This window comes from Muscardinus avellanarius (assembly GCF_963383645.1).
Source record: "Muscardinus avellanarius genome assembly, chromosome: 8".
Lineage (NCBI taxonomy): Eukaryota > Metazoa > Chordata > Mammalia > Rodentia > Gliridae > Muscardinus > Muscardinus avellanarius.
Window position 1 is genome coordinate 81,380,153 of NC_137794.1, and position 12,225 is coordinate 81,392,377.

Consider the following 12,225-nt stretch of genomic DNA (forward strand, 5'->3'; position numbering starts at 1 on the left):
CCAAGATTTAGAGTCAACGTCAGCAGTCAAGCTAACTGCTGGATGCTCTGAAGAGATTCTGCTGGTGGCCAAGAGCTCTGATTTATTGTGGAGACTACAGGCAAAGGGAATGGCACCAAGCATCACTAGAGAAGAGATTATGAGGCTCATGTATAATGAAGAAATTCAAAATCAATTTAAGTACAACTAGTTTCAAGTACAGCTGAAGGAAGTGATGAGAAACCAAAGACTACAGAAACAGATCACACAACCAGTGCTACAAAGACTGATTGCATCATAATGGGTCTTGGTTTTTAAAAAAAATCAGGACATCAGAGCAGCTAGCTTCAGGATAAGGGTCCAGGTAGTAGTAGTGAGATCCAAGGTGGCAATGTGGCCAGAGGATAAAAGACAGCAGTACCTGACTGGAGGATTCAAACAGCAAAAACAGTAGGGCTCATTGGAGGACAAACTACCAGAATAGACCAATCCAGTACAGCCAAGGAGCCCCATCTGCAGGTAAGCTAGGCCTTTACAAATAAAGCTGACCTCGGTGGGTTAAGAATATAAGGTAGAAATCAGACCTTTTTCTTTGTAGTAACATTCATTTAAAATATTATTTGTTTATATTATCATTGATTATTTTTATTGTACTATTCTAGTATTTAAGTCTATATTACTTTTCTTTTTCTTTTTTGGACACTAATGACCTACAGTGTTTACTTTGCAGTTCTCAGTAACTGGGCTCAATGCCAAAAAGAACAAATGTCTCACCAACAAATACAAAGTGTATTTCCTTGTCAGAGAAAGAGGATATATTAATACACAGGACTATTTTTTGCACAACCAATAAGTGAGACTATATAATCCTAGATAATTAGAAACTAAGTGATACATAAAGGTTAAAAAAGTGGAAGAAACACTTTTGACTTTAAAATATAGTATAGATAACATACTCAGTTCCTGAACACCATCTATGAGTAAAGGCTTTGCAAGGCTGCATATACCTCTGAAAACCCATGGCGAATCTGGACACAGGCCCTGTGTTCTTTTGTGGTAGTTTTATCTTTAATTTACAATGCCCAGTATAATGCAAAGCACATAATACATGGCTGAAATTTATGGACAAAAATTGACTCAGTGAATAAAAAGTTAATTTAAGTTATACAGCACAGTGATGCAATAATAGTAATGTACTGTGTTTGCAACTTTCATAAAAGTAAAACTGAATTCAGTCTAATACCTAACTCAAAGATAAATGCAAGTGCCTGGTAGCTCATTTAAACAACACTAGCAGAAGTGAATACCTACAAAGTAAATTTTATCACAGGTAGGAACGTGTGAATGACCCTGATTACTTGTCAATAGAGAAAGCTGTTGAGTGCAGGCATTTTTCCGTTCTCCTTTGGATCAGCAATCAGATTCACTCGCAGATCATTGATTCATGAACAGAACTATGTGCTTACTTTGAATTTTCAAGCAGCCAGTGCTTCACAAGTGTTTCTGTTACAAGTACACTTAACCACCTCTTTTTTTTCCATAGTGTAGTGCTCTCCTGATTTTTAGACAGAAAGGAATCAAGAGTTTTCTTTATGATTCATGTTCTTTTGTCAATACTGTTTTTAAAATTAAGAAAACATATTTGCATCCTTCTAGTGATATAGAATTATTTGAATATTTAGTATGTACTCAGAAGATCAAATACATTAGTTGCATATAAAGATTAATTTTTAGAAAGAGAAATATGCAAATAACTTGAATAAATTATGAAATCTATGCACTAATTTGTGTGCCTTGATTTACTTCTCAATCGCAGTCTGATAACAAAATACAATATGTACCAGTTTCAAGTGGAAACTTCCTTACATTTTGAACATTTATCAATTACAAATGGGCAAAAATTTGAATGGTTAGAATAATTTAATTCGATCCCTAAAAATAATATGGCTCATAATTATCTGAAGGATGAGGGGTATTAGGTAATATGAGAAGTTTTAATATTAGAAAGACAAAGGAAACAATAAGTTGAACTTTAATATTTACTCTGGAATTTCTGATAAGGAACAATTCAGGAATTAAAAGGTCATATAAGCTTCATTTGTTATGACTATTTTGCTTTTTATTTTCTCAAAGGTTTCCATTCTCAGTCACTCATGAAATTATTCATAGTTGATTTGCTACAGTGGACAAGTGTTATTTCCTCATCCTATTTCTGACAAATATCTTCAAAGCTTTTATACCAGGGATACCAACAGAGGAAGTGAAATGAAATAGGACTAAAGAAAAATAAGAAAAAGGAGCACCGCTCTTAAATCAAACAGTGCACAGGTGAATGGTTCGACTCATGAATTTCTCAAAACTCCCCTTAGAATTTTGCTCTTAACTGTAGGACTGTCTTCAGGCTTTGTTCAAATGAAAAATAAAACAAAACAAAAGTAAAACCTTCCTGACATTAATTGTCAAAGGAATGTCTCTTAGAAATGAACCACTTTATCAGCTGCTAAGCAACCAGGAGCAAACATCGCTCCCACTGGCCGCGTTCCCCTTTGCCTACTGTTTGCCCTCTTACCTGATAGGTGCCCCTTTGGCTTGAGCTGGTCTCAGCAGCACTGTGATTGTGGTGGCCGTTTCATTGAGAGAGGCGTCCACTCCTTCATAGTCTGGTAAAGTTGGAGCTGATGAGTGACCAATGAAGGACATAAATGAAAAGGTTCCATCAGTTCACAGAAATATACCATGTGTCAGTGTGAATAAATGTTCCTAACCAAAGGAAAAGTCAACTTATCCCCCAGTTATCTACAGTGCACCTTATTTTGTGGCTTACCATCAGCCACTGAAACTGGGCTGAAGCATGGGAAGCTAAAGGCACAATTGTTAAAACAAAACACAACAATTTGACATTTTGTGATACACATTCTAAACATTTTGTGAAAATGCTTTTGCTTATCATTTCCAGAGACTTCCTGATCGGCAATGAAGGGGTTGGGAAAAGGTCATAATAGTGGACTCAGGAGTACTGGCTATGAAGTCACACATGAAGATCAGAGGTGTCAATGGCAAGAGGTGAGGTGGAGGCTGTCTGGTGTGGTGGTGTTTGCTATCTATCATCTATCAATGGCTCAATCAAGCTATCATTTATCTATCTATCCATCTATTTATTTATTGTGGTAATGGGGATTGAGCCCAAGGGCATTCTATTTCTGAGCTATACTTCCAGCCCGATTTTATCTTATTTTTAAATGTTGAAACAGGTCTTGCTAAGTTTCAGCTGGTCTTGAATCTGTGATTCTCATGTCTCAGCCTCCCATGTACTGGGATTACCAGTGTGTGCCACCATGCTCGGGTGAGGTGGTGCTATTTAGGCATTATAGCTTGCAGAAAGGCTGAGTATTTTTCTCTCGACTCTTTTCATCTCTATGATCACAACAGAAATATATAAAGCAACGGTGGTGAACAGGAATAAAAATCTTAGTTTTTATTTATCAAGACTACTGCATTTAGTTTTCAGATTCTTGAAAAGAAGCATACATTTCCAAAATACTGGATAGTGTTCATTTGGGGTCTGAGGAATACCTTACCTTGAACTGGGTGAACGTATAACTACAAATGACTTTATATTATATTCATGTAGAAAAGATGTTTAAGGGAATATTTACATATATCAGATACAATATATGCATTTTAAAAAAACTAAGAGCAATTGGCAGGTGGTAAATTATTTGAAGAAATTCATCAATTCATTGAACATTTACTGAATATATACTATGTGCAAATTTTATGAGGACTATAAAAATAAAGGCAGAGCATGGTCTTAGATATTTGTAAAATCAAAAGTAGGAATTAAGCTGGACATGGCAGCACAGGCTTATACACCCAGCGCTTGGGAGGCTGAGACAGGAGGACTGCACAGGTTTGAAGCCAGCCTCAGCAACTTAGTGAGACTCTGTTTCCAAATAAAAATATATAATAGGCCTGGGGGGTATAGCCTGGAGGTAGAAAGACCCTGGTTTCCAACCCCAGTACCACATAAAAGTAGAAATTAATATTTTATGAAGCATCAGAGTCTTAAAAACAAACAAACAAAATTATAGCAAACTGTTAGCTAGACAAAACAGGAAGACAGTTAATTTGAAACAGTGGTTCTTACCCAAGTAAAGTCAGAAGCACCTAGAGGGCTTCTCAAAATACACAGCACTGCCCTTATCCTCTAGAGTTACTGATTCAGTAGCTCCAAGGAATTACCAGATCATGTGCATTTCTTTTTCTTTTTTTCTTTTTTCTTCTTCTTCTTCTTCTTCTTCTTCTTCTTCTTCTTCTTCTTCTTCTTCTTCTTCTTCTTCTTCTTCTTCTTCTTCTTCTTTTTTTTTGGTACTGGGGTTCCTGGAAACTCTTCTACCTACGGGCTATACTCCCAGACCTACTTTTTATACTTTTTAAATTTTATTTGGAAACAGGGTCTCTTAAGCCAGCGTGACTGGCTTCGAATTTCTAGAAAGTTACAAAGTGATGCTGATGTGATGTGGACCTCACTCTTATTTTTTTTTGGTATGGTACTAGGGATTGAAATCTAGGCCATTCTACCTCTGAGCTATACCTCCAGCCCTATTTTATTTTTTATTTTGAAACAAGGTCTCACTAAGTTGCTGCGGACCTCACTAAGCTATTGAGGATGGCCTCAAACCTGCAATCCTCCTGTCTCAGCCTCTCAAGTACTGGGAAGTACGAGGACTACAATAGTGCCTCACCATGCCTGGCTTAGGGGCTCACTTTTAAACTATATATATATATATTTTTTTTAGTTTGTCTGAGGATCTCACTTTTTAAAATGTTGGTAACTGGAGTGATAGAAAAGGGAAGACTTTAGAGTTTGGGTGATATTTGAGATGATTCTTAAAAATAAGAACAATAACTCATCAGAAAGAAAAAGCATAAAATTCTGGATAGAAGAATCAAAATGTCTGAAGACTTAATACATGAAAGGACATGGTACGTTCTAACACTACAGGCAGTTTGCTCTACCTGGACCTTGGGATCATGGGAGGAATGAAGGATGAGAGGAGCCAGACAAAGAAGAAGACGCGCGGATCCTGGGTGGGTGAGCAGATTCTATCTTACTGGGTACAATATGTTAGATTTTGAAAATATGTAAGAAGAAAATATATGTTCCATAAAGTTTAATAGAAAAATGCATTTAAGAAGGGTAAGTCTAAAGGGTATCATTTAGATATTTCAACAATCTGTTTAAAATACATCCCAGATGGGAGAAAAGGATCCATCATATTCGGAGTTAAATATTAACTAAAGATGATTAAGGAAGTAGAATCAACAAATATTGAATATAGTATATATGCATTATGTATGTGTGTATTATATATATATGTGTGTGTGTGTGTGTGTGTAATACATATGTGTATATATGTTTTACTTCTAACCATTAAAACTTGATTTCACTTTTATTTAAATTGCTTTAGAAATGTTAGTGGATATAATTGGACTCAAGGAACACAGAGCAATAATTAATTTTAAAGTTTCAGGAGATGCTGAGAACCACACTTACAATAAATATTATAAGGTTGGTTGTGATACCTATTTATCTCCAATATAGAGTGATGGCACTAAATTTTTAAATATAATCAAGCACTCATTGTTCTTAAGATAATACAGGTGAAATTAAAGTTAAATAATTAAAAGGAAAACTGTTCTCGTCAATAATGATAAATCCTCTGTTCACGCTAAAGAAAAAAATTGAAGAACATTTGGAAGATAGAAAGGCCTCTCGTGTTTTTGGATAGGCAGAATAAATATAATAAAAATGGCTATTCTACCAAAAATGATCTACAAACTCAATGCAACCCCTATTAAAATGCCAATATAATTCTCCACAGATCTAGAGAAGTCAGTCCTAAAGTTTATATGGAAAAACAAAATACTGAAAGTAGCCAAAGCAATTCTCAATAATAATGACATTGCTGAAATCATCACAATACCTTGTTTCAAATTATATTACAGAGCTAATAGTAAGAAAAACAGCATGGTATTGGTACGAAAACAGACACAGAGACCAATGTAACAGAAGAGAAGATTCATCAACAAATCTTTATATCTGCAGCCAGTTGACTTTTGACAAAGGTATCAGAAGTATATGTTAGAGAAGACAATCTTTTCAATAAATGGTATTAAAAAACTGGCTATCCATTTGTAGAATAAAATTTAACTCAACCTTTTACCCTACACAACTGTCAACTCAAGATGGATCAAAGCCTTAGAAATTAGACCAGAAACTGCAACTACTAGTATAGGGCATAGGTTTAACGCTCCAACATATAGGAACTGGTCGAATCGTTCTCAACAAGACCCTAACAGCTCAGAAAATTAAATGAGAATTAATAAGTGGGATGTCATTACATTAAAAAGCTTTGTTCAGCAAAGGAAATCATTAAAATTCTAAAGAGAGAGCTGGTAGAATAGGAGATCTTTGCCAGTTATTCCTCTGATAAAGGACCAATATCTAGAATATGCAAAGAACTTAAAAAACTTAACACTAAAAAAAATCCAATAAGCTGGGTGTGGTGGTGCATGCTTGTAATCCCTGTGCATGGGAGGTGGAGTCAGAAGGATCGCACAGGCCTTAAGAGGCACTGTTTCCAAATAAAAATATAAAACAGGTCTGGGAGTGTAGCCCGGAGGTAGACAGGTTCCATCCCCAGTACCACCACCAAAAAAAAAAAAAAAAAAAAAAAAAAAAATCCAATAAAAAATGAGGAGCAACTGAACTGAACAAATATTCTTAAAAAGGAAAAAATATAAATTACCAATAAATATATGGAAAAATGTTAAAGATTATTAGCAATCAGGAAAATGCAAATCTAAACCAATCTGACATTTCATCTAACTCCAGTTAGAATGGTAATCAACAAGAACACAAACAATTATAAATGCTGGCAAGGATGTGGAGAAATAGCAACACCTATACGATGTTGATGAGACTGCAAACTAGTACTGCTGCTATGGAGATCACTGTGGAGGTTCCTTAGAACAGCTATACTAATCCTGAGCATCTTTCCAGGGGAAATGAAGTTAGAATATTATTCTGATACATGCATTACCATGTTTATAGCAGCAAAATTTATAATAGTCAGATTATAGAATCAGCCTAGGTATCCATCAATGGAAGAATGAATCACAAAGTTATGGTATATACACAATAGAATCTTACACAGTCATAAAGAGGAACAAAATTATTATCCTTGCATGAAAATGAATAGAATTTGAGAATATTATGCTAAGTGAGATTAGCCAGTTTCAGAAAACAAATAGTTATGTTTTCTCTCATATGGAGAAGACAGAGAAAGCTTGGGAAACAAAAGAGACCTCAGAAAAAGGATTGACTAGAGCAATAAGAGTAAGTTTGGGGGATAGAGGGAAGAATAAAGATATAATGAAGGTAACAGTTTGAAAGAAGGGTGGGGTTTGTGGAGAAACATACGAAGTGTCTACATGTATATTCCTATCACTGTATATCTTGGTATGATATGTAATTACAGTACTCTAATAAAAGCATACAATTTTTTTCTGTTCAACATAAACATAGTATGTGAGTCTTGAGAAATTTATATATTTAGATAAATATGAAAGCAGCCAGGAATGTAGAGCTGTTCAATGCCCTCAGTGTTCGATGGCATTATCCTGGTTTTAATCTTATTGGTATACTATAATTATATAATACAGATGTATTTTGTTCGTATGAATTTATAAAGTTTGCATTATATCTCATATATTTCCAAATAAAATTTTAGACTTAGAGCAATTTAGAGAGTACGCATCTTCCTTTTGCTGCAAATGTTATAATCAGAACAATGTTAAAAATTTTACTATTATGATGTGTTTCTAAAACATACCTTGCTAAGCCATGAACAAAATGAACAAAAGTATTCATAAAGGTAAAGTTAATATTTTAATATTATGTGGCTAACCTTTAAAATACTTAGTTTTCAACTTTACTCTTCAGTTATAAATGCAATGCATATTTATTCTAGTAATTTTAAATAAATAAGATAAAACATTATGTAAACTAGAGTAGATTTAGGGCATATTACAATGTTAATTTCTAGCAAGAATTTAACCAGGTTTAACTGATGATTTAACTAAAGGAGAAATAACATCTGCAAACAAATTAGTCAAATGCAAACTATAAGATGGTGAACATAATAGAATGTGAAATTTAATTATATTTGTTTATCGTGTTAAAATTCTCCTGCATGTCCCTATTCTGAAATTTAGATAAATTTACGTGAGATTTCTAAGAGAAAAAGGAAAGCCAATATTTGTTTAAAATCATTGAAATATGAAGGAAAATGAACAGAGGGAGGAATATGATTCTGTAATATTAGAGCAAGAATCCTTTTGCTCTTTTGCTTTGTTTTTTGTTTTTAATACTGGGGATTGAGCCTAGGGCATTGCATTCTATCTTTGGCCTGCAGATCTATTTTCTATTGTAAATAGATCTATTTTATTTTATTTTTTCCTTTCTATTTTATTTTTTAATTTGACACAGGGTCTCATTACATTGAAGCCTGGCCTCTAACCTGCAATTTTCTTGTCTCAGCCTCCCAAGTAATGGGATTACGTCATGTGCCACCATGCCCAAATTATACTGTTTTTGATAAATTCAATTGATACTAGTGATCTGGTACCATAATAATTACCAAGAGCTAAGCCCTGTAATTATTTGTAATAAAATAAGAAATTTTTTTTTTCAGGCTAACAAGGTTTTATTTTTATCAAATGTTTAAATAATTTCAATGTGAAAACCTTTTACATACACTAGTTATGAAAGTCTCAGTATCTGTGATCTTAGGAAAATTTTAAATAAAGATATAGTACAATATTTTGAAAGGTCACTGTAAATTAAAAGTAACTATTTGAGAAGTGCTTGCAGCCAGGCATGGTGGCGCATGCTTGTAATCCCAGCATTAGGGAGGCTGAGACAGTAGGATCGTGGTTCCTGGACAGCCTCAGCTACTTAGTGAGGCCTTCTGCAACTTAATGAGACCCTGTTTCAAAATAAAGAATAAAAAATAGGGCAGGGCATGTAGCTCTGCGATCTAATACCCCTGGAATCCATCCCAGACCTGCAAAAATAAAAATAAAAAATAAAGTGCTCTTTGAACATAGAGCCAATAATCTGTATTTAAATGATTGTTTAAAGTACCATCAGTCATGAACAACTATATTAAACATAAAATAAGAAAAATGTATACATAGTATATATGTGAATTTCCAGGTTATGCTATTATAAGCCAAGAACATGACCAAGCCTATTTGGACTTTTTTTACTTGCATACCTGAGATGTTGGTGGTCACATTGATGGCGGTGGCTGGCCCAAAGCCTTTGACTGTGCTGGCTCTTATGAAAAACTGGTAGGTAGTTCCAGGGTGGAGATGCATAAAGACATGGTGTGTACTGTTCCATAAATTTGAAACTGTCTGGGGAGGTCCAGCCACTGGAACTGCAGGATCGAATGATCTTATGCTGCTATAGCTGACCTGTTGTAAGAAATATATTTTCTATTATATATCCTATCTAAACCATAACAAATTATAAATAAACCCATTTAAAATATGGTAGGATGTAAAGGCATCATTGTGGAGTTGATCACAATGTTGTTTTACTTCTAATTCTTGTTGTTTTCCTTCCAATTTGATATGGTTTAACTATATTTATATCAATCAATCTATCATCTATCCATTTACAGATATGCCCAGTGTTACATCTGACCCAATAAATAAATATATTTTCTTCCATCAAAAAGACAAGTTAACATGTTTATGCATGTATACATGCAATATTTTATAGTTATATATGTTAATGTATATGAAATGCATAAAATGTTCAACAAGTATTTAACAGTATTTTATATTCTATTCAAGGTACATAACACTTCCATAAGAGTAATATTAAAATATGGTAATGTAGTCACAAAATATGAGTGTCTAGTGATTCTCATTCCCATTATTCATTCTGTAGCCAATAGAAAATTTAAAATTTATGCTATATTCAATGATTGCAATCACAGAAGCACACATTTGTGCACCAAAATGATCTTTTCATTTATTCCCTTTATGTATGAAGAAATACTAACATATATTCAAAGTTACAATGAGACTGAAATAGCTTTATAATCTCTTTAGATTTTCTGATATTCATTCCTCACTATGAAATAATTGATATTTAATGATATCTTCTAAAACACGGTGTGATAATGAGTTTCTTCATAAAAAGGAAAATTGGAGTGGTTGTTCATTATAATCATCAGCAAGTCTGTTTGATAAAGAAAATTATGAGTCCTTAAAACAACAACAAAAACATATATTTACTTTAAAAACTTGAAAATTCTACATATTGTATAGTGTTTTTGATATTCACGTTTCAAATAAAATAATTTAAAATTAAAACAACAGGGACATAATAATGATTTTAATCTAATCATAACATTTTCCTCTTTCTCCTTTTTTTCCCTCTCCCTGTTATTCCTTCCATCCATATTTCAATTAAATTGTTTTCACAATACCTCATATTGAGTGATGATTCCATTTGGATCCAAAGGTTCTTTCCAGTTCAAGAATATTTTATTTTCAAAAGATGTACCTTGAAGAGATTTGACTGGAACAGGGCCAGGCACTGTAAATACAAGCATTTTGGTTATAACAGTGCTTGTATCAGAAATAAAGTAATTTATATAAAGTAGATAAAATTAAAAATAAGTATTAAATAAGACACATAAGAACTATTCTTAAAAACTATTTTTAAAAAATAAAAGTTAGTCAGGTGTTGTGGTACATGCTTTAATGTAATCCCAGTACTTGCAAGGCTGAGACAGGACATACACAATGTTCAAGACCCTCAGCAAATTAGAGAGAACCTCAACTGAGAGCCAACAGAAGGAGAGATTTTTTGCCACCTACTCAGATAGAGGACTAATATCTAGAATATACAGAGAACTCAAGAAACCCTGCATTAAGAAAACAAATAATCCAATCAAAAAATGGGCAAGTAAACTAGACACCTCATGAAAGAAGAAATTCAAATGGCCAATAAATGCATTAAAAATGCTCCATATCATTAGCAATTAGAGAAATACAAATCATAACTACCCTGAGATTTCACCTAACTCCAACTACAATAGCAATCATTCAAAACACAAACAACAACAAATGCTGGTGAATATGTGGAGAAGTGGGAACTCTAATACATTGTTGGTGGGATTGCAAATTAGTGCACCCACTTTGGAAATCTGTATGGAGGATCCTCAGAAGAATAGAAACGAACTTACCATATTATCCAACAATATCCCTTCTCAGTATCTACCCAAAAGTATGGAAACCAAACTACCAAACTAATGCATGTGTATCTATGTTCATAGCTGCACATTTCACCATAGCCAAATTATGGAACCAGCCAAGGTGTCATCAACAGATGAGTGGATTTCAAAACTATGGGATATGTACACAATGGAAATTTACTCAGCCATAAAGAAAAACACGATTACTCCATTTACAAGGAAATGAATAAAACTGAAGGACATTATGCTAAGTGGGATTACTCAGTCACGAAAAATAAGAAATCGGATGCTTTCCCTAATATGAGAAAGCTAGGGAGAAAATGGGTCATAGGAGGACCTCTAGACAAAAAAGGAGATATTATAGATGCTCAAATAAGGTGACCTAACTGAAGGGATGGGAGGGGGAAGAAGGATATTCTCTAATTTCCATGATGCATATTAACAAACATATCAAAGTCAATCACTAAGCCAAACATGAGAAGGAGGGAGGGGAAGGGAATGGGGTGAAAATTGGGTAAGGGCTAATTGGGTGATGTGTGCACATATGCCTCCACCATCTTATACTCCATTAAAATGTATGACTACAATGCACCAATAATAAAAAATAGAGCTCAGGGTGTAGCTCAGAGGTAAAATGGCCATAGGTTTCTATATCCACATACACACAGAAACAAAGGGTATATGACCAGTTATTTTTTTACTTGACTCTGATGTATAAGAATTTAAAATCAATCTGTAAGTTTCTAAAGAAGAAACAAAAAATGCAGTTATTTTTATTCAAAAGAATATTTTATCACCTTAGAGAATTGCATAAATTATGTATTTTAGTTTTCTCAGTTGTATACCTCTAGTAATATGAAGATCTTATTTGTAATTTGTTTCAAGAACAGAGCTGTATTTCTCT

At 33.8% G+C, this 12,225-nt stretch overlaps 1 protein-coding gene across 5 annotated transcripts in view; it reads right to left on the bottom strand.

The window, feature by feature from the left end:
* Positions 1-12,225, bottom strand: part of PTPRK (protein tyrosine phosphatase receptor type K) — a gene marked incomplete at both ends in the record, with an annotated part of 572,810 nt that overhangs the window by 111,632 nt on the left and 448,953 nt on the right. For all 5 annotated transcript variants that reach the window (XM_080700525.1, XM_080700524.1, XM_080700523.1 and 2 more), the window contains 3 exons: positions 2,549-2,654; positions 9,324-9,525; positions 10,551-10,660. In XM_080700525.1, the coding sequence (XP_080556651.1) occupies positions 2,549-2,654; positions 9,324-9,525; positions 10,551-10,660 (418 nt within the window). The remainder of the gene's footprint in view (positions 1-2,548; positions 2,655-9,323; positions 9,526-10,550; positions 10,661-12,225) is intronic.